Source organism: Hydra vulgaris, chromosome 02 (assembly GCF_038396675.1).
Source record: "Hydra vulgaris chromosome 02, alternate assembly HydraT2T_AEP".
In the NCBI taxonomy this organism is placed as follows: Eukaryota; Metazoa; Cnidaria; class Hydrozoa; order Anthoathecata; family Hydridae; genus Hydra; species Hydra vulgaris.
In genome coordinates, this window is record NC_088921.1 from 12,095,088 (window position 1) to 12,114,311 (window position 19,224).

Sequence of the window (19,224 nt, forward strand, 5' to 3'; positions counted from 1 at the left end):
ATTATTATGATTCAGATTACTAGTTGATTCAGCTCTACTTCGTAAAAAAAGGAAACGTAAATGAAAACGATTAAACTAATCTCTACGAAAAAATGCGTACATATGAAGATGTGAGAAAGAATAACTCTAATTGCAAATGATATTCAATTTGCAATTAGAGTCAATTTTAACAGAACTTGCTTAGAAAATTTTGTTATTTGCAGGTGGTAGTGTACATAGTTATAGGCTATTTTAGGAAGTATAACATCTCTAATTATAACTATTACTTATTTTTTGTTTACTCATAAAGTTTTATCAAATTCATTGCATATTAGCATTATTTTGGCTTTTTCCGGTAATCTGTAATAAGACCGTAAGGACTTCTAAAAGCACCTTAATAACTTCTAATTTTCACACAGGGCCGCGTCAAGCTGGCTTTTGGGCCCTGGAGTAAAATTAAGTTTTGAATCTCCAAAATCACAAAAAAGTTTTTTATACAACCATATTGTAAATATGATTATAAAGACTTTGATATATAGCAAGTATTTAAGTATTTTAAAGATATTTTCTAGTAAAATGCGTATATAATATATGAAAACATGGAAACTCGAAGAGGATCATAAGATCCTGTCACCGAGAACCGTTTAATAATACAATAATAATAAACCAATTATTTCAAAAAAATATAAAATGAAATGAAATTACCGTTTAAGAAAACATACGTACAAATAAGATAAGGTATCTTAATTATAAAACACCGTTTAACAAAACAATAACAAAGAATATATATTTTTTTTAATTACATTTAGATAACACTAATAAAAGAGAAACGAAATCAAAAGAACTCGAATTTATTATTTATTGAGAAAATAACTTGTATTAGTTTATTTTTGACAGAAGAAAAATTCCAATTTTGATAAAAATCAAAAATTTTTAAAACTATTTGGCTCCAATTTGAAACCAAATTTTGGCTCCAATATTTGGAACCAAAAAATGATAAAATTAAATTGTTCTTATTACTAACTCTTGGAGTACAAAAAACTAACATCAGCCAAAAATTGTTTACTGTTGTTTCTTAGAGAATTACTAAAAAAAGAAATTATATTATTGCTTGCTTACAATGCTATTTACATAATCTTGATGACTTTAAATCGATTCAGAATCACCAGATAATCTTTTAAAACTCCAGAATAAAAATAGAATTGCTGAAATTACTAACCAGTTTATTTCTACATGAAGAAGTAAATTCAGCATCTGTCTAATACCTAATCTACTTGTTATGCGAAACCAATAATTAAAAAAACTAAAGCTGAAGATTTAGCAGAAATGATATCATATATCATTTCTGATATTTTATATCAATTATTCTAAACAAAAAACAAACATTAGCAAAAAATAACATATTTTCTTTCCTCCTTTAAATTATCGTTTTTATTTTCTTCTTTAAATTTCCTCTTGAGTAAGTAGTTTTTCAAAACAAGTTAAAATTTTCGAGCCTTTTCTTTTGAGCAGCCGTGGCGCAGTGGTTAGAGTTCTGGCTCAGAACCCAGAGGTCCTAGGTTCGACGCCAGCTCTAGCCCAACAAAAGACATTGGTACGGAAGGAGGCATGAACTTCCTGTTAAATGCTCTCCCGCGGTGCTCTGTGAAAAGACCGTAAGGACTTCTGGAAGCACCTAAAATAACTACAAAAAAAAAAAAAAAAAAAATTTGCATATTAAATGAAGTAGGCGTTTTAATTTAATATGAAAAACTACAGACCCGAAGAAATTAAAAATTTAGTAAATAAAAATTTTTTATTAACTAAATTTTTAAGTTAAATTACATTTTTTATAATAATACCAATATTATATATCAACCCATTTATAGTATTAAAAATTTTTTTTTAATTATTATGGTATTTTACAATATATTTACAAATGTCAAATACTTTTTGTGTTTGCTAAATTAGAGCACTTTTTTTATTTATGAATGACTATTTTTCTGAAATTTACATTAATATTTAATATAAAAAATTAATTTCTTTTAAATTTTTCTCATTTTTCTTTGATACACATATGAACTCTGTTGAAAAATTTATAACAAATGACAATACCGATACCGTCAAGGATTTCATCCCAAATTTTGACTAGTAAATCCTTAGAATCATTTAAGTTATTGCATTTTACATTTTTTAGTTTTTCCAACATAAAAAACATCCAATAACCAATAGGTTCAAATCTGGACTGTTGGCGGGCCATGAAACAGGAGTGAAACAAGGGAAATTTTTTATTTGAACGGTTTTTGCATTATTTTTGGACGCTAAATTCTGATGGAAAGTAGATTTTTATTTTTTAATTGTTTTTTTTTGCCGTTTAATAATATATACAGTTTCGAAGCATATAAATAAAAATAAATATTGGCGAGGCAAGAAGAAGACTTATTTAGCCTCATCACCGAGCCCCATTCTCACGTATTTACAAAAACCTTAATATTTAAATATCTATAGTTAACAAACCTTTCATTAAAAAAAATATAAAAGTAAAATAGATAACATTTCGTTGTCATTTAAAGAAAAATTTAAAGAATCAAAATTTAAGGAAAAAGTAAGATCAAGTGAATAAGAAAAAATAAATAAGATATTATCATTTTCCTAAAATTTAAAAACTTAAATTAAGATTTAAAAATAAAAAAGTAAATAAATTAATATACGCCATAGAAATAACGTAAATAAATTAGCAAACGTCATAAAGGTAATAAAATAATTAAGGTAATGAAAAAAACCACTCATTAACTTTCAATAATTGTTCGTTTCTTGTTTCAAATAGTGTATTAATAACTCTGTGGGAATAAAAAAGATTGAAGTCATCTGCAAAAAGAATACAATTTAAAAGGTCTGTTGCTAAATTTAATTCATTAATGTACGCTAAGAACAACAGTGGTCCTTAAGTAGAGCCCAGGGGAACCCCGCAAGTTACGGCAGACGGGAATGTTTGTTTTTGTTCATACACTATAAATTATTTTCTATCTGTCAAATAACTTTTGAACTAAAGTAAACTGTTATTTTTTACTAAGTTTTTTTACTAGTATATTATGATCAACGATATCAAAGGCTTTTGACAGATCAATGAAAATTCCGAAGGTAAAGTAGTTGCTACTGAATGCACTTGATAGATGAACGCCAAACATTCTATTAGTATGAGGTTTTACAAAATAGAATACAAAAATAGAACTCCTACACTAGCGGCCATAGGAATGGACACCCTTTTAAATATATGAAAACTTCAGTTTGGTGTATTTTTTAAAAAAAAAAAACCCATATTTATGCGGTTTTCTATATTGATCATTATTTTTTGATGTGTTTAGATTAAAAAAACTAAAATTTTGAGTAAAATTCACAATTTTAATATAAAAATAGAACAATTTAATGACAAAGTGGCAAGTTATGGTAAATTTACGTTTTACAGCTAACAAAACATGTTATTAAAAAAATGGCTTATACAAAAAAAAAAATTAATATTTTCTTGGATATCCATTATTTTTTATTACTGCAGCAATCCTACTAGGCATTGAGTCCACTAAATTGCCCAAATCTTCAGTGCTGATCACGTGAGACCAGGACTTGAATATGGCCTCTATTAGTTGTCGCTTGTTTCCAGGTTTTTCTTTCCTAACAAGTTTTCTGTCGGGTTCAGGTCCGGACTGTTTCCAGGCCACTTCAAAACGTTTATTTTTGACAGTTTTTGCGGTGTGGCATGTTGCACTGTCCTGCTGGAACACACAGGTTTCTGTTTTACCTTCAAACAAATCATCAATCTGTTGTTACAAAAAATGTTTTTTTTGGTATTTTTTGACGTTTAAAATACCATCCACAATGTGGATACAACCCACAGCATCTCTGGTCATGCATCCCCACACCATTACACTTATGGGATGCTTTATTGTAACCAATGTGCACTCAGGTAAAAGACCTTCACCGGGCCTTCTTCTCACATACTTAATTCCATCACTTCCAAAAATGGAAATCTTGCTTTCATCACTCCAAATAACTCTTGCGCAGTCTACCTTTGTCCACTCCTTGAGTTCTTTTGCCCAAATCAAACGATTCTTTCGTTGTTTTTTGTTTAAATATGGTTTTTTCCTGGGTCTTCTTGCTTTTAAACCATTTTCAAAAAGCTTTCGGTGAATTGTTCTTGAACTAACCGAAACTGCGGCGGCCTCTGAATCATTTTGAATTTTAGCTGAAGTTGCTCTTCGGTTCTTAAGTGCAAGCCTCATTATCATCCTGTCATCGTTTGCAGTTGTCTTCTTTATTTTTCTATCTTTTGGCGTATTTTTGAAGGTATTGGTTGCCTTAAATCTTTCATACACCTTCCTCACTCCAGATTTTGTTGCTCCATTCCCCAACTTTTTGGCGATTTCCATGTACGAATAACCTTCTCCACGTAATGTAACAGCTTTGCATTGCTTTGTAGGTGACCAATATTCTTTCGCCATTGTAAATAAAAGTACAACTTTAAAAAACACACTAAATCTTCAAGAGCACTATCGACTTTTCACCAGAAATTGTTGAAACGCAACTAAATGACTACAAAACAATCTTTTATTTATAAATTAAAAGATTTATGGATAAAAATGTCAATTTATGACATAATTAACTATTAGTCATCACAATAAATAGACTAATTTTCATAAAAGCACAAAAATAATGAGACATTTATTTTTTACTGGAGAAACCCATTAGGTTTCTTTGCATTGGGTTTCTTTAGTAATTGGTGTTAAAAATGGTGTCAAAATTTCTAGTAATTGGTGTCAAAAATGAGCAATGAGTCATTTTTGACACCAATTAACAACAATAATCCATAATTATGTTTAAAACTGATATAAACGATTAAAATTTGCGATTTCCTATAAGCCAAATAATAGATGACGTGTTTAAATATAAAAATAAATAATTAAATCCACCAAATGTATGATATGTCAACTTTTCTAAGAAAAATGGTAAAAATTGAATTTAAGTACTAGTGTACTTAAATTTAACTTCTTTATCAATAAATTATTATATAAATTAAAAAATTTAATGCAAGTTTTTTGCCCTTGGAAAATGCACCAAAAAATATCACCTTTGATGCATTTTGGAAAGTTCTTACATAACGTGGGACTCAAACTAACTCTATAAACTCAATCATTTTGTCAATTAGCAGGGCGCTTAAGCAGGAATAACTTTTTATTAAAACAAGTTGTCGGTGGTGCTGTTTCTTTATCAACTTTCATCTCTTAATCGCTTAAGCCTATTTCTGATTGTCAGACCAGCAGATAATAGAGCCAACGACAACGACCCCTCCCCCTTTTTTTTTCAGAGAAAATTCTAGATATAGATGACTTTTTGAAAAATTGACGATTGTGCCCCTCCACTTAGAAACCCGTGTCGTCAGCCCTAAGATAACTATCTTTTTATTAGCTTTCATCCATAAGTTTGTTTAAACCAATTTTCTGATAGATTTGGAATTGGTTTCAAATTATTTTGCAACTGATCTTCCCGATTTAGCTAAAATGCGTCTATAACAAATAAGCTTTACGAATTTTTTGGAACGGACCTCTTTATTTCTCTGTTTTTTTGCTGGGATTCCTAAGGCATTTTAAGGTTGCAATATACCATCTTGCGAAAAAAACTTTTGTAAAAACATAAACTTTATATAAATAACTATAAACATTATTCACATATATTTAACAAACATTTTTATTTTACACTTTTGCCATTGTTATGTTTACCATAATTTTAAGTTTAAATTTTTTAACTTTACAATTTGCATATGGTCACATACTAACATTTAGTTGAATCGCGATTCAAATTACTCTTTGAGAGAGATTCTTCTTTTTAAAATAGACGATGGCGTAGCTACAATAAAAAAAAACAAAAAATTAAAATTTTAATTTTTTTATGTTACCTGGTAACATTTTAAATCTTTAATATTTTTTACATCTTTATTTTTAATATTTTAATTGAACTTTTCACAAAATCTTTATTCAAATAATTTGATTATCGAATATACAAATACTTTAATTTCAGATTTCCAAATACTAATTCAAGTACAAATATATGTAATCGGCATTTTCCAAATACAAATACAAAAATTTTTAAGTTAGATTAATGCAATATTGATAAAATGGTATGCTAAATAGAAGAATTAAAACAAACCTTTAACAAATATCTATTAAAAACTAAATTTTAGTTTATTTTAGTGTTAGAAGATGAAGAGTAATAAAACAACAAATATCTTGGTTTTTCCCAAATAAACACTGATCAACCTTGTTTACGGTGGGAAAAACACTGTAAGAAATACATTTCAATCAAATGCAAATAAAAATATTTAAGAAATTTTTAAATCAAATACAACATGAATACAAATACGCCAATTTAGCCCATAACTACCAAATACAAATACAATTTCAAATAAAAATACATATTTGACCCCAACCCTGATCATAGAAATTAAAAACCACACAAGATTAAAAAACAAACTGGTGAGCTATTGGTGACAGACATGATCAAGAACTCTGTCATCTATTTCTCCTAAAAGCATTCTGGAAATTTGGGTACTATATCTGCCCAACAACAACTGTGGTACTACATCTGTCCAACGACAACATCTGAAAAAAATCTTATATAAAACTACATCTGGTTATAATAATGCATTATTATTTAATAATTTTTTCCAGATGTGACTACATCTGAAAAAAAAACCATATATGTAACTATATCTGGTAAAAATAATGCATTATAATTTAATAATTTTATAAAATCAAGTAGCTATTTTTGATATAATTTAAAAGATGTAACTACATCTTCAGAGTTTTCAGATGTAGTTGTACAGATGTAGTTTTTCTTAACATAATTGAAAAGATGTAACTATATCTGTAGTAATCATTTACTTTATACGCAGATGTTATGATACATCAATGAAATTTCAGATGTTGTTGGACAGATGTAGTTATACCTCATTATATATACAGATGTTGAGGGATAGATGTTGAGAGACAGGTGTTGAGAGACAGATGTCATTAGACACAGCAAAAACTGATGTTGTCACCCTGACCAGAAATTTGGTTTAGACAATATTTGTGAAATTATAATTCTTACAATGAACTACATAAAAAGACAAATATAAGTACGACTGATAATCATATTAACACTTTGATACTTCAAAAATCCCTCAAAAACCAACCAAGACATCAAAAAACTAGTTTTAGCCGGTCAAATTCACCACTTCCATTAATTAACTTGCTTCAGTAAAAATGATTATTGTAAAAAATTTTAGCCTGCTTTTTCTTGAAATAAAACTTTTTTGCTTCTTAAATTATTTTGTAATTATTATTTTTGCCCTTTGTTATAAAGACTTTGGCCACCCTTACTGTAGATGTTACTTTTAGGTATATAAACGCTTTTTAAATTCATTCCAGTTTGTAGTTGTCAACTTTCTTCTGGGTAAGAGATTTGAATGAAACTTATTTTTAGATTTTGGGCCGGCAAAGTCTAGAGCCAAGCCAATGAGTTTGATAAACATAAAAATCACCAATAACAACAACATTGGAAAACGAATAAAGAATAAAAAGATTTGGTTAATTTGACTAAAAATAACACCAAAATGTGTGTAGAAAAGGTTTTCAAGTGAAAGGTTGCTAAATGAAAGCACGTAAAGGAACAGTTAGAGAATTCGAATCTGATATCGAACTAAAATTTTTTTTTACTTTTTCAGCCATATTAATAGTATTATTATTAATATTTGGATATATTGAAGCAACTTACATTGCTTGCTTATTCGACGTGTTTTTGGTAAACTTTCGCATCTACCCTCACTCATCCAAGCTGAAACCTGAAATTTAATATTTTCACTTCAGAATAACATTTAAAACTAAAAACAAATTTCAAATATAACTAAATGTAGTTACTGTAAAGCTATAAACTTTAGTTGGCTGAAGAGCTTGCGCAGTAAAACAGCGGTCAATGCCTCTATATATTACCTGGAAATAAATGTTAAACTTAACTCATAGTTGCAGTTCGTTAATTGTTTTGAATTATTTTTATATTATTATATTATTAATTTTTATATTATTTTTTTATATATAAATTTAATTCTAAAGCATAAATCAAATAAATAAATATATATTCAAAAAAGTATTAAACAAAAATAATGATATGAGGAGGAAAAACATTTGCTAACAAAAAAACAACATTCAATACAAGAGGATATATGAAACAAAGCACATAAAAGTTTTCCAAAAAATAGAAAATCTAAAAAGTTTTAAGAAGATTATTACAGAAAAAAATAACATTGTTATCAACAATGTGATAATGGTTGGAGGTTGGCTGCAAGAGCAGGTTCAAATATGTTTACAATGTTTGTCTAAAAAAGAAAAAGCATCATTAGAAGATCTGCCCCATGATTTTTTTTTTGTTCATTCACCTCTCCAAGGCCTAGAAGGCCACTACAGACAAGGAGGCTACTTAATTGTGGTTATAATCCTCTCTCAACTCTATAACACCAAAACACAAACCTTGACAAACAAGGCTGCTGCGCCAAGAAACAAGTTGAGCGCGGTACTACCAGGAATGTGGTGGGGATCAAACTTGGAACCTCTTGCTTATGAAGCGAGCACTCTACCACTACACCACTACCGTATAAACTATACCACTACCTGCATTTGGCAATAGTATTCCATGCAAGGACGATTTTGAGATTTATAGAGATAAAGACTAGAATCCGCAGTCAGAAAGTGTTAAGCACGGTAACCTTAGCAGATGCAAATTTTGCAATGAATTTGATATACGGTTTCCAAGAAAGGTTGGAAGTAAGAGTTAGTCCTAGAAATTGAAGGGTAGATGACTCATCAAGCACATTACCACTCATATATATAAGAAGATCTAAATTACTGCGATAACGATTGGCTGAAAAAAATTGCGTTTTATTTAAATTAAAGTTCATCAGCCACTGTGAGCTCCATGCTGTAGTAGAAGTAAGATCCTTTTCAAGCTCAAATACCCCTTCCAAGCAATCAGAAAGTGTAGGCTACTTATCAAGACAAGAATAAATGGTAGTATCATCAGCAAACAATGCCACCTTAGATGTGAGAATATCTGAAAGATCGTTAATGTAAATTAAAAATATATAGTATAGGGCCAAGAACTGAACCTTGAGGAACCCCTAAAGATACAGAATATGATAAAGAGTGCTGTCTATTGAGGATTACTTTTATACTACAATTGGAAAGAAAGGACTCAATAATCTTAAAGATGTTACTAGATACACCATAAGAAAAAAGCTTATGGAGAAGACCAGCATGCCAAACTATATCAAAGACTTTAGAAATGTTAAAAAACAATAGCCTTAACCTCTCCACCTCTATCTAATGCACGATAAAACCTAATGATTATTACTGTTAGCAAATCAGCTGTAAAAACGAGAAGATCAAAATCTATATTGATGAAAGTAATTTATTACTATCAGAAAGTTAATAGATTCAAGATGAGAGATGTAGCGTTTTTTTAATAAGAGATTTAAAAACCTTAATTTGATAGGAAGAAGACTAATGGGGCGGTTGTTAGACGAGTCAGACCACTCTCCAGAAATTTTGAATATAGGAATAACAGATACCGCTTTCCAAAAAGCTGGAAAAAAAGACTCTGATAAGCACTTGTAAAATAGTTTTGAAAGTATAGACGACAGCTCTGGAGAACACATCTGCAAGACTATATTAGGTATGTTGTCTGGGCCACAAGCTGTAGAAAAGTTTAATCAGGAAATCACTTTTGATACAGAAGCTGGAGTGATATGAATGTCAAGCAATGGATGAACCTGTTTGATAGTTATATCAGGTAGAATGCAACTAGTGGAATCAAGAGATGATATTGATGAAAAGTTCTTAGCAAACAATTCAGTTTTTAATTTACAGCATTCTATCAACAGTTTTTAATTTACAGTCTTCTATCAACAGTTTTTAATTTACAGTCTTCAATCAACAGTTTTAAATTTACAGTCTTCTATCAACAGTTTTAAATTTACAGCTTTCTATCAACAGTTTTTAATTTACAGTTTTCTATCAATAGTTTTTAATTTACAGTCTTCTATCAACAGTTTTTAATTTATAGCCTTTTATCAACAGTTTTTAATTTACAGTCTTCTATCAACAGTTTTTAATTTACAGTCTTCTATCAACAGTTTTTAATTTACAGTCTTCTATCGACAGTTTTTAATTTACAGACTTTTATCGACAGTTTTCAATTTACAGTCTTCTATCGACAGTTTTAAATTTACAGCCTTCTATCAACAGTTTTTAATTTATAGCCTTTTATCAACAGTTTTTAATTTACAGTCTTCTATCGACAGTTTTTAATTTACAGACTTCTATCAACAGTTTTTTTTTCTTTAACTCTCTTTACTACTTTTGGTTTCATTCTTTTCAGCATTCTTCAACTTCATAGTTAACTTCTAAGCATAATATGGCTATTTGTTGGGAGGAAAAGAAAAAAACAACAACAATAAGAAGGAATGTAAATGGTGACAAAAATCACAAAGAAACATGCATAAGCAAAGAGTCTAGTAACAATAAAGTTCCTCGCATGTTTAGCAAAAAACTTTAAGAGCCGCTGTGTTCCATTGTTAAATGTTAAATTTCTTTTTCTATCAGAAAGTTTTAATTCATGTCACGACTAGTGTCACTAAGAATCAGAGAATTTCTTGTTAGATTTCAAACTAAGAACAAATTAAAGTAGAAATACATAAAAAAAACAACAACAACAAACCATGTTATCCATTCTAAGTTCATAATAATTTAATCTGCCAAGAAGATTTTTAGGAGGATCCCACTCAATAAAAATCTCTGTTTTACCATGAACATGTAATTGAGGAGGTGAGGGTGCAAAATAATCTAATAATAAAAACTTATACAATACAATTATCTAATAAAATATTTTGATTTATGAAAAAATGTGAAATTGAAAAATAACAAAATAGTAGATGTTAATAATACTAACAGTAACACTAAAGAAAAAATTTTTTGCATTACAGAAAATACATAATTATTAAATTCAGTATAAATGTATGCAAAACTAATAACAACTTGACTTCGCATGTTTTTATCTTTTTCACTCTGTAAAAGATAAAAATACGATAATGAAATATTGAACTTTTTAAGAAAAAAAGTTCCAGGATTTCCAAAATACATTGCTAAAATGTGTGTTTGTCCAGGACTTTTCCAGGTTTTTAAGGACTGCTGGTCACCCTGCCTTCCTTGTACAGTGTATTTTTTAAACTTAAATAATTTTATAGTACCCTATATCTTTATAGGGTATCAACAAGTAGCTTGTGCTACTTGTGCCTGCGCCTTATATCATGCCTAGTGCCTATATCCTGCTTTCAAGATGTGGAAATGCATTTTAGAAATATTAAATTATACTTAATGTATTTTGCTTAATGTATAAAATAATTATAACAAAAGATACCAAGAGTATTTGTTGTTGCTGTCAAATAAGCTGCTAATCCTTTGCCTTCACTGGTTAGAGCACGTATCTAAACAAAATGGCTGCTTATATTATATACCTTAACAAATTATTTTATGTAAGCTGAGGAAATTTTTTTTTTAGTTTAAAACTAATGTTAAAATTATCAATAAACAGTCACAATTTACAAGGAAAAAGTTAAAATATTTATATTAAGCAATTATTTTATTAATTTGTAGTTAATTTATTATTATTAACTAAAAAAATTGTTGGAATATCTCAATACCTCAAAGTTGTACTGAGTTGAAGATTGTAGATGTGTCATTATATAGCTTTTGGCCTTTAAAAATATACTTATTGGTTTTCCTTAAAAAAATAAAAAATTAAAACCAAAAAATCAATCAGAATTAGAGGTACTTAGGAATTAGGAGATGGAAGTATCAGAATCAGAGGTAATCAGGAGATAGAGGTATCAGAATCAGAGGAAATCAGGAATCAGGAAATAGAAGAATCAGAATCAAATGTAATCAGGAGATGGAGGTATCAGAATCAGGGGTAATCAGAAATCAAGAGATGGAGATATCAGAATCAGAGGTAATCAGGAATCAGGAGAAAAAATAAAAAGTACAAAAAAGAGATGCAATAATAGCAGATGTAACTTTAGCAACTTTGTAGTTGATAGAAAATTTTTTACATGGTTTTGACAAGTGGTCAGTAGTGGAGTATTCATTCATCAAAATAAAAACATTAAAAATTTTGCAATAATTACAAGCAGTAAAAAAAATTTTGTTTGTACTAAAATTCACCAGTATTTGCAAACACACAGAAGAGAGATTACATTTAAGATCATCTATTATAAACATTGAACTATCAGCAAATAAATATACTTTAAAGAAAGATTTTTGAGAAAAACAAAATAAGTTTTATGCATCTATTAAAATATTATGAAATACAAAACAACATATAAAACTTTAAACGTCATAAATTTAAAACAACTAAATAACATACAAAACTTTGCACGTCATTTAATAAATTAACATCATAAGTGCCATTCTAAAATGTGTTTCTATTTTTTAATGATTTAAACTTCAGAAGTTTTGCAATATGTTAAGAAATGAAAAATGTGTAAATCATTGATAAAATATTGAGATACTGAATTTTTACATTATATTAATTAAATATCTTTTTTCAGACTTATTTTAAATGTTTAAAATGCATAATGTGAATGGCAGCCACCAAAAAAAAGTACACATAATATTGTACTTTGACAAGATTACATAATATATTTTTACTAATTTAAATTACATAATATATTTTAACTAAGAAAATTGATTATCCTGTCATTTTAAAACCTTAAAAAAATCTACCACTTAAAAAGAAGAAACATCTAAGAAATAACATATTGGAAATTTCAAAAAGTATTTTCATACTAAAGCTTCAAAACATAAAATTAGTGTTTCTTGGTTAGAAAAAAACATTTTAAAATTATTTGATATATCTGCGTGCAGATATTACATCTTATCTTCCTCGTTTAAATTGTGATGACAGGTTTGAAGCTAATAATACACATACAAAAATCTAGAATTTATAAACAAGTATGACCAAAAAAATTTGTCACAAAACTGACTACAAATTTTACAGTTTCTGTCAAGTTTTAATTCTTTAACTATGTCATCAAATTTTATTATATATTACCCATTAGAAATGTTTGTTGCAAGGGTTGTTCTAATAAGTACTATGTTTGTCTCTGTGAAGAAAGCAAACAGGGTTTTTTTTTGCTGTCGTTGTGTTTTTTTTTGTGTTATTATATTTTAGTTTTATGCTTGTTAATAATTGAAAAACTTTCTCTTAAATTTAGTTAAATTCTTCCCAAAAATTAAGTTCCAGTTTCAGAAAAAGATTATAAAAAGTAAGGGCCATTTTGAAACTAGAAGACTTTGAAACATCCAAAAAGATAAGAAAGAGAAAGCAAAAGTTGCAAGAAAAATAGCTAATGCAAAAATTATAATAACTGGCCGTTTGGATAATTTTTATATTAGTCAAGCTGAAGAAGAAAAAAAAAATTATTTAATTATGTTATCAAATTTTATTCTAAAATACACTTTAAAATTGCGTTGTTAAGGGTTGTTGCAAGGGTTGTTCGGCAAAAAGGTTTAAGTTTAAGAGGTAAACAGGTTCTATTTGTTGACAAGCCTTGCACCCCTTCTTCATCTTTTAGCCTGGCATTGATGTGTTTATAATGTATTGTTTCCAGTTAAGGATGTTGAATGCTAGATCTTTTTGACTCAATTCATGGGTTTTGTTTGTGTCTCTGTTTTTATGACAAGTCAACTCATTCTATTATCTCCTAAAAAGAATACTGCTGTATAACTTATGGTTCTGACGCCGGCTGGTAGTCAGGTTTCCCAAACTCTGTGGTAGCTCTCAATGAGGTTGATTCCATCAACAGCTGTAAAATAGCAGAGTACTTTGGTTTTTTTTAATGTTAATTAAAAAAAAACAAAAAAAACATTTTACATATTCATATAAGATTATTGTGAAAATTTCAAACTAAATCTTGTAAGGTTTTTTAAATATTAAAAAAGTTCCAAGATTATGACCAAATGAAATTCCGTGACATTTCTGTGATTTCCAAGACCAGTAACAACCCTGATTCTATAATTTTTTAAAAATTCTTTTCAAATGTTGTTAAAAACTAGAAATTAGTCTACGTAATTTTCATAAATAGATTAAAAAGCAAATTTTTAACCAATTTCTCAGTGGTGTATAAAATTTTTAAAATTTCTGGAGAACATCATGACCTCTCTAACTATTGTACAATCAGTCTTCTATCTGTCATTAGCAAGGTCTTTGAGTTATTGATTAACAAATTTATAACATCTTATCTTGAGTAAAATAACTTTCTGTCAGAAAATACAATTTTGGATCTTCTGTCTCTATTGCTGACTTGCTAACTGCTGTGATTGAAAGATTCTATAGTGCATTAGATGGAGGCAGCAATTTAAAGCAATAGCCCATTGCTCTTAAAATATCTAAAGCTTTTAATAAAGTTTGGCATGCAGGTCTTCTCCACAAGCTTGCTTCACATGGTGAATCTGGGAAAGATTTTGAAATTATCAAATCATTTTTTTCTATTCATTTTATTATAGTAATCCTCGATGAACAATAAAAAGAACTCTTCTTCATTTCCAGTAACTTCAAGGGTAGCTCAAAGTTCAATCCTTGCTCTTGTTTTGTATCTTATCTACATTGTTGTTCTGACGACCTTAAATCTAAAGTGGCTCTATTTGCTGATGATTTAACTTTATACTCCTGCCTTGACAAAAAATCTTCTCTTTTCATTGGCTAGGAACAGGCAATTGATCTTAAATCTGATCTCAGCTCTGTAACAAATTGGGGGTTGTAGTGGCTTGTGAATTTTAAATTCCATTTAATTTCCAACAAAAATTAGTTATTCACTGGAAGCAATTATTGCAATACTGACGACATTGCTAAATTGATAATGGGAACCCTCTCACTAAGTCCTTTTTTTTACATCTTCTTGGATTATTGTTCACTGACCTCTCATTGAATTATATATACAACTGATTGCTAAAATAGCATCTGCAAAGGTTGCTTCTCTTTATCGTGCTCGCCATTTTCTTACTAATGGTTCCATTCTCTACAAATCTCTTATTTATCCCTGTATTGAATACTGCGGTCATATTTTGGCTAGTTCTTTTAATGAAGCTCTTTCTCTTCTAGACAAAGTGCATTGTTGGACTCTATCTGCTAAACTTGAGCTTCTTCTAAAGTAAAGTTTAAAGTAATAAAGTCTCTTTCTTTTCTTTTTTACAAATCTCTTTCTTACAAATACTAGAAGCTATCATCTCAAGCTCCATCAACCAAAACTTATTCTTGTTTTCGCCATTCAGCAAAATCTTTTTACTGTATCAGTCCCAGCATGCTCTAAAAACTTTTATTTGTCTTGTTTTTTCCTGCACTCTAAACCCTTTGGAACTCTCTCCCATCTTCATGTTTTTCTGACTCATACATCCTTCAACTTTTCAAGTCTTCTGTCAATCTGCTTGTTATATAACTCTATTATTGTTTCAAATAACATTTCAGTTTCAACTTTTAAAGTCTTCTAACAACCCTTTCCTTGCTATATAACTCTATATTTTTTTCTAGTAGCTCCCAACTTAATAGTGATTGTTTCCAGCCTTGTTGGAAGTTAAAGATGTTGTTTGAGACGTTTGTTGGTGATGGCTCTGTCTCTTCTAACTGCTGCCTAGTTACTATTATTATTAATTACTAAAATATTATCAGTAAAATACTTCTAAAATCTCATCTTGAGTCTAAAAATTTAATTCTGAAATTAAACTTAAACCTGAATATTATTTATTTATTATTTAACTATTTGCTATCTGAATTGAGAAATAAATGAATGGTTTTAATCTTCTTGTTTTACTGCTGACTCATTGTAACCATAGTAATAAAAAGATAAAAAGATTAGGTATAAGACAGCGAGGTAAGGCATTGATAAAGTGAGGCAAGGGTGTTGCCACTTGGTTGCTCTCTTGATATGGTTGATTGATATCTTGATATGATACTTTTGATATTTATCATGTATCTTGATAAAGGTTTTTGATGCTGGTTTTCTCAATAAACTTTCTTTATAAGATGCATCTCAGAAAAATTTCAAAATTATTGAATCATTCTTTTCTAACCACAGTATTTAAGTTGTTTTATAAAAATTTGAAATAATAAATGTGTGATAAACAACACACTTATTCATTTCAAATTTTTTTTCATTTATTCATTGAGATTTTCGTCATGATGTTTCATTTCATTCATGATGTTACACAATGTTTCATTTATTCATTGACATTTCCTTCATGATTCCTTCATTAAATCATCATGAAGATCTCTTTTCTGTGACAGATAGGAGCAGTTACTGAAAAAAAATATTTTAATTTTGCTTCTATATTGACTCACTCACTCAGTCACTCTTTTTTTCATTCACACTTTTTTTTGAATAAGTGAGACACTCTTTTTGAGTTTTTTACTTAATATCTTCTCAAAATATCTTTTACTTTTGTTAACTGACCTCTCATGAAAACATTCAATCAACTGTTCAATTCAATTCAAAAAACTGAACTCTCTTGGAAACATTCAATCATTGCAAAGTTAGTCTCTACTATAGCTCATCATTTACTTTGCTTGTCATTTTCTTACTTATGATTCCATTCTCTACATCTATCAATCTTTTATTCGTCCTTGTGTGGAACCCTGTTGCCATATTTAGGCAAGTGCTTCTAATAACGTCCTTTCTTTTATAAACAAGGTCTAAAAATACATAGAAAATATAGTTGGATAACTCTAGATGCCAAGCATTTTTCTAGATGCAGAGTTTTGTCCATTGTTGAAAGGTTGCATTTCTTGCTCTCTCGTACAAATACTACTATTATCGCTGCTCAAGCTTTTATGTCATCCTTATTGTTCCTTTATACTTAAAAAATCTTTATTCATAATGTTTTTCTTTTTCTTAATACTTATCATGGCAAAATATATATAAATAAAAATATACAAACAAAGTATAACAAAAACATTAATACTAATCATAGAATATATTGATTTTACATTAATAAAAAATCATGGAAAATATTGATTTTACTTTTTTTAGCTTTAATTTTATATTATTATTTATATTTATCAAAAGAAAAAAAGTTCAAGCATAAAAAGAGAGTAATGCCATTATACCTTCAACAGAGAGTTCATACCCTATAATTACACCATTTTTTTCCAAAGGTTCATCCCAGCTAAGTTTCAATTTTGATGTCGTAGAAAAAAGAACACAAAATTTTGTAGGAGCACTGGGCACTAAAATTAATTATTAATATTATAAAAAGTCTTTTTAAATATTTTCAAAAAAAAGTTAACTGTGTTTCTAAAATCAAACACTAAAAATCAACTTATTGTTTACTAATGTAGTTTAAATTTTCTTTTTTTATAAAACAGTAATTAAAATAATAATAAGTTACCTTTTAGAACGAACTTCCTGGCACTGTACTTTTTTTTTTTTACATTAACTTGCTGAGCAGTTGCCTCTGATAAACAAGCAAGTAATCAGTTGCCCATAACTGGAAAGCAAAAGGTACTAGGACCACTTTGCAAAGTTATGTACTTATTCTTATAGAAACTTAATAAGTATAGTAGTTTAATTAGGTCTTTTTAAATATTTTCAAAAAAAAGTTAACTGTGTTTCTAAACACCACTCAAAAAAATTTAACTGTGTTTCTAAACACCACTGAAAAAAGTTAACTGTGTTTCTAAACACCACTAAAAAAAAGTTAACTGTGTTTCTAAACACCACTAAAAAAAAGTTAACAGTGTTTCTAAACACCACTAAAAAAAAGTTAACTGTGTTTCTAAACACTACTAAAAAAAGTTAATTGTGTTTCTAAACACCACTAAAAAAAAGTTAACTGTGTTTCTAGATACCACTAAAAAAAAGTTAATTGTGTTTCTAAACACCACTAATAAACTTAAAACAAAAATGTATAGAGATGTATGTACATACTGTTTACATTTCAAACATTAAAAAAACTTGAAAAAAAACTATTTATTAAAAAAGTTTAACTAAAAAAGAGTTAACTGTGCTTCTAAACATAACTAATAACTTTAAAAATTAAAAGTTAACTGTGTTTTTAAATACAACTAATAAACTTAAAAAAAAAAGAGGGTAACTGTTTTTCTAAACACAACTAAAAAAAAGTTTATAAACACAACTAATAAAGTTAAAAGAAAAATACAAACAGATGTATGCACATACTATTTGCATTTCAAACATTAAAAAAATTTGAAAAAAAAAACTTTCATCAAATCTGCTAAAAGATTGTGTATAAATTACATGATGTTAAACTTAAAAAAACAAGAAAGATCAAAAGTTTTCCCTCGCAGAGTCTTAAGTTAAATTAAAAAAATCAAAACACCACATTAAGTTTAATGAAAATTGCAGCATAAAAGTGCTTTACATCTATTCTAAATTTCACAAGTATTCTAAATTATACAGCATATAGTTAAAGAATACATATATGTATATATATATATATATATATATATATATATATATATATATATATATATATATATATACACAATAAAATTGCCTAAGTTCGGTCACTTAAGCTTAGAACATTTATTTATCACACATCAATAAAAAACTTTAATTTTTTTTTGTGAAACATAGAGAAAGTTATATTGATAATTGATATTGTAAAAATAAAAACTAGTACTCAATATTTAATTAAAAATGAAAACATCTACTTTGACCGAACTTTCAATACCATCTCATAAGTTGGGCCGCTATATAAATACTAATGACGTACCACAAACTTAACACCACAAACAATGAAAACTATTTTTTAAATGTTGTTTTATTGTAAAATTATGATATAAATTCAGGTAATACCAGTAATAAACTGAGGAGGGCGTTAAAAAAAGGCTTAAAAAAATAAGTCTTTTGGGGCACCAAAGAAAACAAAAGGAAGCACATAAATAAAAGGCCTTTTTAAATATGTGTAGTAGTTTTTTTAATTTTTATTGTAATTAGCCAACTATTTTATTACTTTGGTCATTATCACATACGCTACGTCATTGGTTAATGAAATTAAAAATATATTTTTCAACTTAGTTAAAAAGGTTTTCTCAATTAACAAAAAAAAAAAACTACTTTGCTTTAAATGAGCTTTGTATGTTTATTGGCAATTCTTCTACGTATCGTTGACC

At 28.2% G+C, this 19,224-nt stretch overlaps 1 protein-coding gene across 3 annotated transcripts in view; it reads right to left on the reverse strand.

The window, feature by feature from the left end:
- Positions 1-5,654: 5,654 nt before the first annotated feature.
- Positions 5,655-19,224, reverse strand: part of LOC136076745 (uncharacterized) — a 54,348-nt gene continuing 40,778 nt past the window's right edge. The window contains exons 10-16 of one of the 3 annotated variants that reach the window (XM_065790148.1): positions 17,197-17,316; positions 11,741-11,820; positions 11,458-11,524; positions 10,759-10,883; positions 7,908-7,979; positions 7,765-7,831; positions 5,655-5,856 (exon numbers count right to left, since the gene is read on the reverse strand). In XM_065790148.1, coding sequence (XP_065646220.1) covers positions 5,810-5,856; positions 7,765-7,831; positions 7,908-7,979; positions 10,759-10,883; positions 11,458-11,524; positions 11,741-11,820; positions 17,197-17,316 — 578 coding nt within the window. In that variant the 3' untranslated portion in view covers positions 5,655-5,809. The remainder of the gene's footprint in view (positions 5,857-7,764; positions 7,832-7,907; positions 7,980-10,758; positions 10,884-11,457; positions 11,525-11,740; positions 11,821-17,196; positions 17,317-19,224) is intronic. The other 2 variants (XR_010636552.1, XM_065790149.1) reach the window with 2 other exon arrangements.